Raw genomic sequence first — 16,175 nt, forward strand, 5'->3', positions numbered from 1 at the left:
CAACAACAATGAGGGCCGCCGCCGTTGCTGTGGCGGTCAGCTGTGGGACGGACGCTGCAGAGGCTCACCTGGACTGGGATCTGTATAGACTATGTTCAAAAAACACCACATTTAAATAAATAAATGTTTTATTATGAACCGATCAGTCTGCATCACATTTTATTTTATCAAAGAAAGAGACCACGCTGGTGGACTGGTAGCTCCGGCGGCGGCGGCAGCAGCAGCTCCTGCAGCAGTGGCAGCAGACGTCGTCGGCATTCTTGAAGTATTTATAGTATTACTGTGCACATGGGAGGAGTTATGAAAGTAGGGACTGCAGTGCGTCATGGCGTCCCCCTCTGTAAGCCCGCCCATAAAAACCTTGACCACTGAGGTAGAGTGAAACGGTTAAACCTTAAACTCTCAAATTAAGCACTGCACAGAAATGAGTCTTTTTGCATGTTTTTATCAATAAATTTCGAACACTTTTAATATATTTTGAAACAAAACTCCAATTTCACTTTACAGGGACTTTAATTTCCATAAAGGGCAGTATCCTCCTCAGGTTCCGGACATCAGGACGAAACCTGGATCTGCTTGTCTGCCACTGTTTGCTTCTTTTCTGCTACCGTCTGCTTACAGGGAGTGACATTGCACAAAGGTGCAGACTTCATGTGATACCTGGTTAACTCATTGAGTGCCGCGCTCCTTTCCAAAGTTTTAGTCAAGTGTACCGGCAATTTAGACCATTTTTGACTTTTTATGTAGAGCCATTGTGTATTCTATATTATTGCCACCAACACATACTGTAGCTCAATTGAAAGGTTTAACTTTATGCTTCAAATGACCACAAACCGTTTGTTTCTACATGCCTCCGTTCCTGAGAAAAGTCAAGCTAAACATGGCTGGGTTTCACCAAAATCCCTCCTTTTTTTCTAGAAAAGGAGATACAGCGTCTTTTATGAAAGGTGCTCTGTTTGTGTCTGTCGCTCTTCTGACACTCGCATTTCTGGATCAAAGGGCTCGTATAAGATAAATATATACAACAATTGTTGTTCTATTCACAAAACCACCATCGGGGGCGGGGGGGGGGGGGGGGCGCCACTAAACAACAATAACACAGACGCGCCGTGCCGTGTCACAGCCTCTAGCCGCGGAACGTGAGGGTCTGTCCGCCACAGCGCCTCGGGAAGACCGGTCCCGCGGGTGGTCGCGGTCCTTCTGTGGTACGGGTCGGTGATGCCGGTCTGCTTTGGCCCAGAGACCATCAGATTTTACCGCGGGGGGACTTTGTGGAGGACACGGTGTTGCTCCAGATGAAGACCGGGCGGGACAGTCGGCTGAGAGCTTCCTGGTTCAGCTCCGAGCTGCTGCAGCCTCGCGGGTGAGAGCAGAGCAGCAGCGCAGGTGAAAGCAGAGCAGCTGCGCTGCATCTGCATGCAGAAGTCCGTTTGCAAAAGCCGAGTTATGATAAAAACTTCCAGATCATGAGCTGTCATGTGACTTTGATCGTCATCTATTTCAGTTCTCCTCGTCGTAGAGTCCCCAAATTTACATATAATGTGTATTAAAGTGTCTATCTTCATAATTTAAAAAAAAAGCAAAAAACGAAAAATCTCGTTTTTGGCACTCAACGCATGGGAACGAAAAACGAGAAATTACGTGGTTGGCACTCAATGAGTTAAGACTCGACATTGGATTAGCAGCCCAATTTTATATGCGACTTACATTACCCCGAAGTTCCTGCAATGGAAATGCCCCTAATAGTGGAGCAGGATAGAAGGGTGGGGAGATGGGATAGGTCAGCTGGTGGAGGATCCAGGCCCAGGAAAATCTTCTTTAAGATCGTAGCCAATGGACTGACTGACTTCTTCTTGAAGAATGCCCACTGAGATTCTTCTATCCAGAAAGGGAGAGTTCCAGGAGTAGGTTAACAAGGCTACTTATGACGCTTTTCCACTAGCCCTAGTACCTGGTACCAGGTACCATTTTAGGACCACCTCAGCCTTCGTTCCAAGTAAGTGGAAGCAATACTAAAATGTGACGTCAACCGACTGCCTTCCACTGATTGGAACGCGGCCCTGCGATCGCCCCCGAGACGACCCCGCCCCGGCTGGAGGAACTACAGAACTCAGCTGTAATGGAAAAGCACCTTTACTGAGCAGGCCCCTGCTGGCATGGGCTATCGGCCTCACCTTGCCTGCGTGAGTCTGAGAAAGGACTGTGCCCAAGCCACCATGGCTTGCATCGACCTCCAGAATGAAGGGAAGAGAGAAGTCTGCATAAGCCAACACCGGTGCAGTGGTGAGGTTAGCTTTCAATGTTTCGAAGTTCTTGTTACACTCATCAGTCCAGCACCTGGAAAGCCACTGATCAGTCTTCTTGGTGGTCTTGGTGCCACCACACTCAGCCACAGCCCTATGCAGAGGAGCTGCCAGCTTGGCAAATCCCTCCACAAACTGCCGATAATAACTGGCGAAGCCAAGAAAAGAGCGAAGCTCCGAGGCAGTAGTAATTTTTCACGGATCTGTGGAGACGCCGTCAGCCGATATCACATGGGCGGCAGTGGCTCAGGTGGTAGAGCGGGTCGTCCAATGATCAGAGGGTTGGCGGTTCGAATCCCGCTCTGTCCTGGTTGCTGCCGTAGTGTCCTTGGGCAAGACACCTTACCCACCTTGCTCCTGATGGGTCTTAAACTTAACTTAAACTTAAAAGACCTTTATTGTCCTTGCGGAAATTTGTGCTGCACAGCAGCTCAACAATCATCACAATCCCACTCAACACATATCATACTTAAACAAATCATACATTAAAAAGAAGCATCATACATATAAATAAAAGTAAAAGTCAAGGTGTATGCAAGAGTCCAGGGATCCCGTAATGTGTGGGTGTGAGTGTGTGTGCATGATTAAGGGGGAGGGGGGGGGGGGTCGTGGTTAGCACCTTGCATGGCAGCTTCCGCCGTCAGTGTGTGAATGTGTGTGTGAATGGGTGAATGTGATGTATGATATACTGTAAAGCGCTTTGGGTATCGTTTCCGATGGAAAAGCGCTATATAAAATACAGACCATTTACCATTTACCATGGCCTAAGTAGTGTACCTCTTTGCGAAAGAATGAGCACTTGCTGAGCTTGGCTTTGAGGCCCTCACGTTGAAGCCGCTCCAGCACCACCTTAAGTCTCTCCAGATGCTGTTCAACAGTGGAGGAAAACACAACGATATCATCAAGATATAACAATAAAGACTGACACTGCTGGTCACCGAAGATGCTGATTGCATCAGCCTTTGGAAGGTGCTGGGCGCATTACAGAGCCCAAAAGGCATCCTGTTCCACTCAAATAGACCAAAAGATGTACAAAAAGCGGTCTTCGGCCGGTTGGCCTCAGTGACTGGCACCTGGTCCAGGGTTGAAAACCAGCACACACCGGACAATGCGTCCAAAGACTCTTCTATGCGTGATACAGGGAAGGCGTCTCTTCGGGTCTTACGATTGAGCTGCCGGTAGTCACACATGTGCAGGTTGCCATCCTTTTTCCGTACCAACACCATCAGGGATTCATAGGGGCTGCTACTCTCAAAGCGAGGGAGAACTCCTTAAGTGTTTCTCCTTCTTGCTGACCCCTGGAAAAGAAAGCTTGCTGCACTGCAACATACGACTCCGAACACCCATACAGCTCCTCTAAAATGGCAAATATTCAAGCAGGGTCCTCCCTCTCAGCAGCAGAGCGATACTTTATCTCATCCTTGGCCTCTCCCTCTAGGTGGTCGAACAGGAAGAACACCTGGTCAGACCGGGATAGATGCTGGGCCCTCATACTCGCCTGCACCTCCTCCACCCACTCACTCAATCTTATGCCTGTCCTTCCCCTAAAGATGGGACACTTCCTATCTCTAGGCACAAAAATTAGTCTCTTTGCTGCAGAGGGACCAGACGTGGAAGGGGCAACAGATGGTGCCAAAGAGGTAGACGGTAGAACACTGGGGCTAGCCTGTCCCTGCCGCAACCGCTCATTATCTGCTTTTAACTGTGCAATCAGCTCTCTATGTTCCTGAATTTCATCCTCCATGATAACTACAAATGCACTACTCTACCAGTAGTTACTATGATGCAAAAGCACCACAAAAGTCAAACCTATAGTAGGAACCTTACGAAGATCCACAAGGAGCCACTGCTGCTTTGTCTCCAATCACTCCAATGTGCACACACAAAAACAAGCAAAAACAAAATTAGGTCACAACAAAAATAAAGTGAGCAGCACAAGGAAATATATAAACATACACAAGGGAACACACAGCCGTTTGAAAAAGAGTGATCCTGCCAACAACGCCAAATTTGTGGCGACGAGGATGGAATGAAAAAATTGAACTAAATGATCTGACCAAAAAAGAACAAAAAAAAGGGACCAACAACGCCACCCTGGGAATTTCACCCAGGGAATTAATTTAAAGTGCAAGACACACAGGTAAGTTCACTCAAAGAGGCATGAGACGTGATTTAAATGGTATAGAAAAATACAATTTTATTAAATAATTTCTTCTTTTGTTTTTAAAAAAAGAGTCTTATTTTTATCTTTCACACAAATTAGAAAATCAACTAAAGGAGCTGGAGCAGAGTGAGTGGACAATGACTAGTGTAAGGGGGGGTTCCACCAAAATAAAAAAATCACCCAGCAAACGTGGCACACACACACACTGTGAAGTAAACCCACTCCCAGGACACAGCAGACGAGACATGGGGGGGACACCACCACCAGAACACCAGCAAGCCACCACCGGCCTCCAACAACTGAAAAAAGAAAAAAGGCCCCAGTTAAAACACACGCTGGATAAGCGCCCCTGGTAGAGCTACTTGGACACAGTGGCCGCCACGAGAGACAGAGACACAATATGTCAGCCAGAGCAGAGGAGATGAAGCAAACAGCAGCAGCACAAAGCAGCAGTGAGGCGAAGCAGCATGGGGACAAAGCATGGACAGACAAAGCAGCAGCGACCCCAATAAGCTGATTACAGTTAGTCCTAATCATGAGAAAATACTGTTAGTGTTGCTACATTACTAAGAAATGCTGCGGTTGCTTGCTACGCTAATACACACATACCTGTTTATGACCAAACTTGGGGCACACACACGCACCCACTCGCACAGGAGGAGGGAGGGAGAGAGGACTCCGGCCGCCGTCGGCGTTTACCTGAGACCACACTAGCGTTAGCCGTCAGACAGCATCTACTACATTGCCGAAAGAGAGAACACTTACCAAGCAAGAACTACGCCACAGCACATATTGGGAACCTGGAGCAGCGCACAAGCAGTCGCCCAACAAGACAACACAAATGCCATGAGCACACAGAGAGACCCGAGCGACCAGCGTGGTGACCATACCTGTCGGACCAGACAACCTTTGTCCCGGAAGTGACGCACCAGTGACAGGAGCGCAAAAGGAAGAGGCGGTGCCCACCTCATTATAGCCACTAGTGGTGCCAAACACAAGCAGTGACATGGATGGCACATCAATGCTGCTACAAAATCATCTATTCTGCCGGAAAACAACAACAAGAGCAATAAAAAAAAAAAAACTGCTCAACGACCGCGCAATGATCAAAACTGTCGCATGTCGCTATAAGAGCCCGGTGGGTCCTGTCTGCAGTGGAGACAAGGCCACAGAGAGGGCACTTGTCTCCACTGGAGGACGGAGGACAGTTTCTGTAAAGGTTCCTGCCAGGAACTCCTACCAGTAACTCCTGCAGTGGAAACGTGCCTCATGTCTATAAAAGCTTCCTACAGAGGACACAATGCCAGATGCAGGTGGTTATTGTCTGAGGCTACAGGTGAGACAAAAATAAGTGAAGAAAATAAATAGACACTCTGAGGATGTGTAACTGATTAACAGGCATTTGCTTTCATAAAATTATTTCAGTTAACAACTGTGTAAGGAACACACACTCCTGCAACTTTTATTGTTTCTGAGATCAAATCAAATCTCTGATACTGATATTAGAAGGACATCATAATGTAAACATAATGTTGAATGTTATTGTTTGGTTCTATCAAGTTGATGGAAAACTACACCTTCAACAGCCCCATTCTCCAGCTGGAGGGGTTGAAGGTCTCGGAGGAGTCTGTCTACCCAGTGTTCTTCTCACTCCTTTTCTCCTACTTGTTTATAATGGTTGCAAATGTGAGCATTTTAACAGTTATTTTCATTGACAAGAACCTTCACCAGCCCATGTATCTGCTTTTTTGCAACCTGTCTGTCAGTGACATCATTAGCAGCACTCGTGTTCTGCCTCGTGTAATCTCAGACATGCTGCTTCCTCCTTCTGAACGTCTCATCACTTACTATGAATGTGTGGTCCAGGCTTTTTCCTCAAACTTTGTTAGCACCACTGCTCACACTGTGCTCATGATTATGGCTTTTGACAGATATGTGGCCATCTGTAATCCCCTGCGTTATGCCTCCATAATGACCAACAAGATGGTGATCAAGCTGACGGTTTCTGCCTGGGGAGTGGCCTTTGTTCTGGTTGGGATTCTGCTGGGTCTGACCATAAGACTGAACCGATGCAGGACTCTGATTAAGAATACTCACTGTGACAATGCCTCCCTGTTCAAACTCTCCTGTGAGAGTGTGTTCATTAATAATGTCTATGGCCTCACTTTCACTGTAGTCCTGTTTACAGGGTCTATAGGCAGCATGGTTCTCACTTATACTAAGATAACTGTGGTCTGTCTGACCAGTAAGAACAAGTCTCTGAACAGTAAAGCCTTAAAGACTTGCAGCACTCATCTGGTTGTTTATCTGATCATGTTGTTAAGTGGATGTATTATCATAACTTTACATCGTTTCCCTCAGTACTCAGACTACAGAAAGCTTTTTACCATAGTGTTTAATACTGTGCCCGGAATTTTCAACCCCATAATCTATGGCATGCAGTCCAAAGAGATACGGAAATTCTTTTTTGAAATGTTTCTGTCTAAACACCTGTTTGCTATCAAGTGAAAGAAAAATGTTGGTCTTTCTGTAAATGATTAAGCAAAATCATATGAAAACTGTGAATTGTGAACTCATTGAATGAATCCACATTCCATGGTCAAACTAACCAAACAACTGCCTTAATTTGAGGTTGTATACTGAACTTTGTAAATATGCAGTCTAAATAAATTTTAAAAGAATATGTGGCTGCAAAAAAGTCTATTCACATTCAAATGACATTCACATTTAGGGATACAGAAATCTCAGGTAGTGCACATGGTAAAATGTATATTTGTGACATGCATTCACTGTTCCATTTCAATGCAGCTGAAAACAATGGGGCAGCACAGTGGTTTATTGTTTATTGGATCCCCATTACGCCAGGAATACACTGGGAACGGCCGCGACGCGATACGTGAGCGGGGCGGAGCGGAGTTTTTTAACTGCTACACCAGGCACGGACGCGACGCGACACGGCTTCACTGTTTGTTGTTGCAGCTGTCAGCTTCACCTTGTCAAGCCTGCAGTAAATGACTGCACTTTATGCATCTCAACATATTTTTACATCCTTCCTGTTAAAATGGATTGACAGTACCTTTTTCACAGGTAATTTGCTGACTATGTAGGGTTTGCAAGTGCAGACTATATTAAATGGTATCAATTAACTGTTTAACTACACGATCATGGATCCACAATGTAAAAAAAACAAACCCCATAATGTTGCACTGCTACTGGCTTTGCCTCTGGTACATGAGGCATTTATTTTAATCACTTTTAAACGTAATATATACGTTTTATACACAGTTCTCTGTAGTTTTCTACCTGTTGGAGGGCCGCGTAGTACGCGACGAGGAAATAAAATAGACTTGGGGCGAAAAAGAAGAGAAACGCCGCGCGACGGCCGCTGGAGTGCGTCGCTCACATGGCCGGTGGAGGAGCTTCCATTGACTGAATGGGCGCGAGCTGCTGCGGCTGTCGTGCGACATACGTTTCGCGTCGCGGCCGTTCCCTGTGTATTTCAGCCGTTAGTCTACATAATGATGCAGACTATTCTTCCTGGGGTCTAAGTAGTAAGTCTAAGTATAAGTCTTCCTCAAAAACATTATAAGACTATAAGCCAGTCTCTCCTCCACCAGCATCCATGTGAGACTTTTGTGCATACTCATGACACTTTCTCTGATAGAGCACCGCAGAGCAAGGCGTGCTGCCCTGTTTTGAGTTAGCTGCAGTTTAAAAAGGTATTTCTTTGAGGCACTGGACCAAACTGTTGGGCAGTAATTCAGATGAGACAGAACTAAGGAATGAATTAATAGTTTGACAGTTGATTCATTCAGCAGGTAGGTGATTCTTCTAATATTAGAGATATTGTAACCTATTTTAGACACTATATTATTGATAATATTTGACCAAGACAAAGATTCATCCACTGTTACTCCCAACAGTTTGGCTTCTTTGACCTGTTCTATAGCAATGCCTTGCATAGAAAGACACAGTTTGGGTTCAGACCTCAGTGCATGATTAGAGCCAATAACCATACACTTTGTTTTCAAGACATTCAGCTTTAGCTTATTCTCCAAAACTCACTCAGAGGCTAGCATTAATTCCTGTTGAAGTAACTTTTTCACTGATGTAATGTTATCTGCAGAGACATGCAATGTCGTGTCATCCGCATAAATTACTGCACCTGCACGCTTTAATACATATGGCATGTCATTAACAAATACGGAGTATAGTAGCGGCCCAAGGCTGCTCCCCTGTGGGACCCCACTATTCAGCGTTGCAGTACTTGAGAGGGTACCATTAAAAATTACACATTGCTGTCGAATAGACCGATAACTTTTCAATAATTTGAGAGCTGAATCATTTAACTTGTAAGCAGACAGCTTTCTGAGTAACAACTCATGATCTATAATGTCAAAAGCTGCACTAAAATCCAACAGCACTGCACCTACAATTAATTTCTCCTCAATACTTTTTAACCAATGATTCGTAAGAGATGTTAATGCTGAGCAGGTGGAATAGCCTGTTTTATAGGCATGTTGGTGCTCAGAATTGATGCTATTTTCTCCATAATTTTGTCTAAAACCGGCAAAATACTAATCGGTCTACTGTTAGGTCCTGATAGAGGCTCTCTATTATTTTTCGACAGTGGAGTAATCTTCTTCCACAGCTGAGGAAAAACACAACCATCTAAACATAATTTAAAAATGTGAAAAATTGGCCTCATCACTATTCTGGCCGATAACTGCAATAATCTGGCATCTAAATTATCAATGCCACAGGGATTATCACATTTAATTGAAACAGACGTTTCTCTAGCTCCTCTTCCTTGATCATACTGAAACTGAAGTTACATTCCTTACCCCACATAATCTCTTTTTTGATAATGGAATCTGAAAGCGTACCGTGCCCAGGCAACATTTGGGATCTGATTGTGTCAACTTTTTTAATGAAATACTCATTGAAATAATTTGCAATATCGTTTGGTTTCGTTATAAATACACCATCACATTCAATAAATGTAGATGTATTATTTACTTTACCCTTACCTACAACATCATTAAGTATTCTCCACATTTTTTTGCTATCATCCTTACACTCTGCAAATTTAGATCTATAGTATTGCCTTTCTTTTGTTTGTTTGCGTTTGTTAGTGATTTTATTCCTCAGTGCACGGTAAGCAAGCCATTTCTCTGGGCTTCCATTTTCAATAGCAGACTTCTTTAGTAAGTTTCTTTCTTTAATATAGCTTTTTAGTTCGTTGTGAATCCAGGGCGCTTTAACTGATTTCACTGATAGCTTCCTAATGGGAGCATGTTTATCACAAACAGCTGAGAATAATTTCATAAAGGTGACTAATGCAGCCTCAGGGTGTCAACAGTCCAGAACAGTGTGCCAGTTTACATTTTTTTAGATCATCTGTAAATTCTTTTTCTGAGAAAGTCTTATAAATTCTCCTTAGTATTACTTTTGGTCCAGCTTTCGGTGCTTTTGTTTTTATCGTTAGTGCAATTATGTTGTGGTCACTGAATCCTACTGTTACTGACACTGCTTTTGAACATTTCTCTGGGTTATTAGTAAAGAGATGATCTATGCAAGTTGACGACAGTGAGCCTTGCTTGTTAATATTGATTCTTGTTGGCATATTTATGATCTGAGATAGGTTACATACAGAAGCTGCATCACCCAGCCTTTTCCTCAAAGGACAGTTACTATTAAACCAATTGATATTCATATCACCCACAAAAAAGACCTCAAAGTTTTTGTCAGTTACATTCTGCAGCATACTACATATATTGTCTAAATAATCCACATTTGAACATGGTGGCCTATAACAACAACATATTAAAGGGATAGTTCACCCTAGAATGATATTTCGCTCATTATCTACTCACCCTCATGTTGACTAAGGGCTGGAAGAATTATCAGAGTCCACCGTCCCTTCTCTGAGTTACAGGGGGTCTCGGCGTAGCAGTGCATTTCAATGCAACGGTTGCAAAGGGACACCGGAGCTCTTCGTAAAAAAACACACACAAAAAAACATCCAAATACCTCCATGATGCTCGTATGTAATGTCCGTCTTGTGCTGAAGCCCCAAATTGCGTAATTGTCCCGAAAAAAATTAAATAAGTCTATATTTTAAGCTTGTTTGTAGCGGAAGCTTCTCGAAGCTCCTCTTCCTGGTCCGTCCAAATCTCGCGTGATTCGCAGTAACCGCACTGACGCCGGCGCAAATCACGCGAGATTTGTTTTTTTTTGTGTGTGTTTTTTTACGAAGAGCTCCGGTGTCCCTTTGCAACCGTTGCATTGAAATGCACTGCTACGCCAAGACCTCCCTGTAACTCAGAGAAGGGACGGTGGACTCTGATAATTCTTCCAGCCCTTAGTCAACATGGGGCGCATGACGTCTGTCCGACTACCCATTTCTCCGACCACCCATTTCTCCGACTCCGACCATACATTTCTTTATTTTTGCGTCATCAGTCCGACCTCCCACTTCTCCGACTTAAGTAGCCCTAACCCTTAACCTTACCCTAAACCTAACCTCAACACTGTAGAATGGGTAGTCGGAGAAATGAGCCGTCGGACTTGTGGGCAGTCGGACTGACGTATGCTCCCCGTCAACATGAGGGTGAGTAGATAATGAGCGAAATATCATTCTAGGGTGAACTATCCCTTTAATATTGGTTTGCAATAAGGAATGTGAATTTGAAGCCATAAGGCCTCCACACCATTCCTACAGTGGGTACTAGTTTCATTTGCACAATTTCACGTGAGATTCACGCGAGAGTCACGGGAGAGTCACGCGGATTTTTTGTACAGGAGTAATTGTGTTTTCCCCAGAAGCTGCAATGTGCCCAAACAACCGCCAGGTGGCATCTGTGAGCAGCAGGACGCCTCCGTAAGACAGCAGCACGGAGCAGTGAACAGGAATGGGGAATGCAATATAATAATAATACAGTATAGTTTTCAATGAGAAAAATGTGACGACAGCAGGTACAGTATACGTCTCACTCTCTTTTTTCGGTCCTCAGTCTCGTCAGCTCCAAACACACCCGTCTGTGTTTTAAAAATGAGCGAACTATATACAGTAGTGCCACAGATTTCTCATTCCCCACCTTCTTTGAGTGTTGCTGGATGATTTCTCGTGAATGAACGGGCAATAGCCTATGTCACTTTCGGGCTGGGCGATAAAACATAGAATATCCTGAAATAACCTTTCCTCGATAGAAATAGGCTACAAGACGCGGCCGATACAAAGTTGACAGGTTTCATTCATCCATGTTTTGACAGTGTGTGTCTGTGTGTGCCGAGCGGACCCGTTTAGAGAGACACGCGTCTGTATGGGACAGACTTTTATTTAATTTAGAACAAACCTTATGCTCAGCAAAAATGGAAAATATATAGTCTAATATAATAAAATGGTTCTGTTGTTTGGCCACTGTTTAAAATAGGTCTGATCGTTCCAGAGCAGCATTCACTTACAAGTTTAATCAGCACCAATTAAACTTCTTCTAAATAAACATAAACATTCAATAACTGGGTCGGGTCGGACCACGGGCTTCTTTTTTTTCTCTTCTTCCTCACAGGAGAAATTAGGTGTGCGCTGCGCTGCGGTCACCTCGCTTCTCTCTGACGCGTCAGTGCTCTGTTTGTGATTTGTCTGCTGCCTTGAATCTGCCCTTTATACGTGCGCGTTCACAGATTCACAGTAAGACAAGCCGGGGTTGAGTTACCGAGTTGATAACCAGCGTCGTGGTACCGCTGATCTGGAGTGACAGTGTTGTGAAAATCGCTATGAACTGGTGCTCTGGTTTTTAGGTGCTCTGCAATCTCAAAGAAAATGGATTGATTGATTTTTACTTAACGAAATGAAACGAAAACAATATTATATTAATATATTGTTGTAACTTTAGAAAATATAATCCAGGGGAAAAAAGGCTTACAAACATGGACGAAAACAGCTCAGATACGCACTACACATCTTATGAACGTGATGTAAAATAATAACTTTATTTTTTATATATATATTTTTTAAATGCAACCTCTAAAACTAGACTGAAAAATATTTGACTAGGTTCCACCTTCTCGGCTCTATTAAAAGTAATGAGTTTAATAGACATATTAGCAATGACCAATAGGTGTGCTTGTAATTATTGCTGTGACGACAGCTGGACACAATGTAACACATTAGCGACACATTAACATCCTCTTTATCTCTGACCAATGGGTGTGTTTGTGGATACTTCACTCAAGTACATTGTCAGACAGAAGTCCTGCCCCCAACAGTACTTCAGCTGTTTGCTTTGACCAGAAAAACCGGTTCCTACAGTAGCTCTCCTCACACTTTTCAGTTCATAGTCTAAGTGAAGAAATTTCGTCGTGTTTCATGTAATACATTTCACATGTAAGGGGAGCTGAACATACAGCCTCCATTCAGAACTCCAAGACACATGTGCCAGACGCACAGAGGCATGCGTAAAACACAGATTGAGACCACTTCATGATGTTTAGTTTTTTTTTTTAGTTAATTTTCGTTTCTTTTGGATTTTTGTGCGTATTACTGAGCCGTTTTGGTCCATGTTTGTAAGCCCTTTCCCCCCTGCATTATTTTTTCTAAAGTTGCAACAATAGCCTATAGTAATATAATATAGGCCTGGCCTATATTGTTTTCGTTTCATTCCGTTAAGTAAAAATCAATCAATCCGTTTTCTTTGAAACTATGAGATTGTAGAGCAATGGGGTGCTCACCATTAACAAATAAGTACAATACAATATCACGGAAAAGTCCATTTCCAGTAGTTCAACCCCAACCAAGTATTGAGTGCATATAGATGGACATAGTTTTCAGAAGGCCAACATTTCTATATTAAATATGCTTAAAAAAAATTTCCTTTGCAATATTTCCATTTTGGAGATACTGATTTTTAGGTCTTCACTGAATGTTAGTCATAATTATTACTATTAAAATAAACTGAATAAATAAAGACATGGGATGTTTCATTCAGTGTGTAATGGACATATAGGCCTATATAATGTGTCAGTTTCGCGGAGGCGACATCTTTCCACTTAGGGCTTCCTTCACCTCTGAAACGGGGCAGAGCTCCGTGGGAGACACCTGCCTGACACAGCAACGTAGGGAGCCGTGCATGTCCGCGGTGCACAGCTCCACGGACATGCACGGGGGAAAAAACGGTGTTGCCGTTGCACCGACTGCACGCGGATACGCGCCGCTTTAATGAGCGTGCATGTCGCGCGTCTACTAATCAGAGGCAACCATGAATGAGTTCGCCTCAGTTTCACGTGATTGTCACTGTCAGCCTGTTAGAAAAACATTTTACTGACCCCAGCTGAGACCCCCTCCCAAAAACAAAAACTCTTCGGATCTGAACGATTCACACAAGTCACCTAAATTGGTCATGAAAAAAGCGAGTTTCGCTTTTCGATGCGCTGTTTGCATCCCTGCTGTTAACAAAATCAGCATCTAATCTGTCCCTTCAAATTGTGTGTTGAATATAGGCTACTGTAACCACTGTGATACAATAAAAAACAACATTGATCTGATTGACCGGTGTAGCAGTCCCTCTCTCCACTCACTCTATAGCTCTCTCGACCACAGCTGCAAATGAAGTAGCCTATGACCTATGAACAGCGCCACTCTCCATTGCAGCTACGTTGTGGTCACACTTGTTAATGGGCCCATTTTCGATAAATATATCGTTCTGTCTCTATCGTTATTTTGTTATTATTAGTGGTGGCGGAGATGCTGGTCGAGCCGACCAGCGTTTTTTACTTTTACTTTCGGTTTCGTTAATCAGCTTTAGTGCTATATATTTATCCAGTCATAAAAATAAAAATGTCACGACTGCGCGACTGGATAAGCAAATATGACATGGTTTTCTAGATACATCCCCTCAATTCAAACCTACTGCTGTGCTGAATAAAGTAAGTCCACCCCCAGTTGCAGCCTCATATATATTTGCTACTGTAAAATTTAATGTTTGTAGTTTCTAGATAACTGTAACTATGACTAGGCCTATTCAATGCACAGTGTTATTCAATAAGGGTTATCTATGATGATTATGACAGGAATAATGAGCACTAGCTGTATATGTGACAAATAAAGTACTTCTTCTTCTCTCTTGTAAAGATATTATTATGATCGTATTATGTAAAGAGTAATTGGCTTTATAGATCATGCCGATCTGAAGGTAAAACACAAACAATGCGATCTAGCACGGGGAATAGTGATAACACTTTTGCTGGGTCAGCATCAGCTTCAATTTACCGTAAACGGGCAACTCAACCGAACGGTCACACACTTTTTCAAGGAGACCACAAAGATTAATTTAAAGGCCAGGTTTCCGCCATTCAAAAAAATACTACGACTTTGGCGCCTAGAGGGTTAAGTACAACATCACAATTATTTCATGTTGCATCATATATTTGTCTGATGAAATGAAAACTGATTTCCCCCATGATAGAATCATGTCTATAAAAGCTTCGTACATAGGACACAATGCCAGATGCAGGTGGATATTGTCTGAGGCAACAAGTGAGACACAAATAAGTGAAGAAAAGAAATAGACACTTTGAGGATGTGTAACTGAATAGCAGGCATTTGTTTTCATAAAATTATTTCAGTTAACAACTGTGTAATAACACACACTACTGCAACTTTTATTGTTTCTGAGATAAAATCAAATCTCTGATACTGAGATTAGAAGGTCATCATAATGTAAATATAATGTTGAATGTCATTGTTCTGTTCTTTCAGGTTGATGGAAAACTACACCTTCAACAGCCCCATTCTCCAGCTGGAGGGGTTGAAGGTCTCGGAGGAGTCTGTCTATCCAGTGTTCTTCTCACTCCTTTTCTCCTACTTGTTTATAATGGTTGCAAATGTGACCATTTTAGTTGTTATTTTCATTGACAAGAACCTTCACCAGCCCATGTATCTGCTTTTTTGCAACCTGTCTGTCAGTGACATCATTAGCAGCACTCGTGTTCTGCCTCATGTACTCAAGAACATGCTGCTTCTTCCTTCTGAACGTGTCATCACTTACTATGAGTGTGTGGTCCAGGCTTTTTCCTCAAACTTTGTTAGTACCACTGGTCACACTGTGCTCATGATTATGGCTTTTGACAGATATGTGGCCATCTGCAATCCCCTGCGTTATGCCTCCATAATGACCAACAAGATGGTGATCAAGCTGACGGTTTCTGCCTGGGGAGTGGCCTTTGTTCTGGTTGGGATTCTGCTGGGTCTGACCATAAGACTGAACCGATGCAGGGCTATGATTAAGAATACTCACTGTGACAATGCCTCCCTGTTCAAACTCTCCTGTGAGAGTGTGTTCATTAATAATGTCTATGGCCTCACTTTCACAGTGGTGCTGTTTACAGCCTCTATAGGCAGCATGGTTCTCACCTATACTAAGATCACTATGGTCTGTCTGACCAGTAAGAACAAGTCTCTGAACAGTAAAGCCTTAATGACCTGCAGCACTCACCTGGTTGTTTATGTGATCATGTTGATAAGTGGATGTATTATCATAACTTTACATCGTTTCCCTCAGTATGCAGACTACAGAAAGCTTTTTACCATCCTGTTTGATACTGTGCCTGGAATTCTCAACCCCATAATCTACGGCTTGCAGTCAAAAGAGATACGGAAATTCTTTTCTGAAATATTTCTCTCTAAATGCATGTTTGCTATCAAGTGA

At 43.2% G+C, this 16,175-nt stretch overlaps 2 protein-coding genes across 2 annotated transcripts; both read left to right on the plus strand.

Annotated features, from left to right (window-relative positions):
- Positions 1 to 6,012: 6,012 nt before the first annotated feature.
- Positions 6,013 to 6,975, plus strand: LOC310996574 (olfactory receptor 51I2-like; the record flags this gene model as incomplete). Its single annotated transcript, XM_083985996.1, has 1 exon — positions 6,013 to 6,975. The coding sequence occupies exon 1, from the start codon at positions 6,031 to 6,033 to the stop codon at positions 6,973 to 6,975; it is 945 nt and encodes a 314-aa protein (XP_083842122.1). The 5' UTR covers positions 6,013 to 6,030.
- Positions 6,976 to 15,224: 8,249 nt separating this feature from the next.
- On the plus strand, positions 15,225 to 16,175 carry LOC310996575 (olfactory receptor 51I2-like; the record flags this gene model as incomplete). Its single annotated transcript, XM_083985997.1, has 1 exon — positions 15,225 to 16,175. The coding sequence occupies exon 1, from the start codon at positions 15,231 to 15,233 to the stop codon at positions 16,173 to 16,175; it is 945 nt and encodes a 314-aa protein (XP_083842123.1). The 5' UTR covers positions 15,225 to 15,230.

The sequence above is a fragment of the Trachurus trachurus genome, assembly GCF_905171665.1.
Source record: "Trachurus trachurus genome assembly, chromosome: 14".
NCBI classification, from domain to species: Eukaryota; Metazoa; Chordata; class Actinopteri; order Carangiformes; family Carangidae; genus Trachurus; species Trachurus trachurus.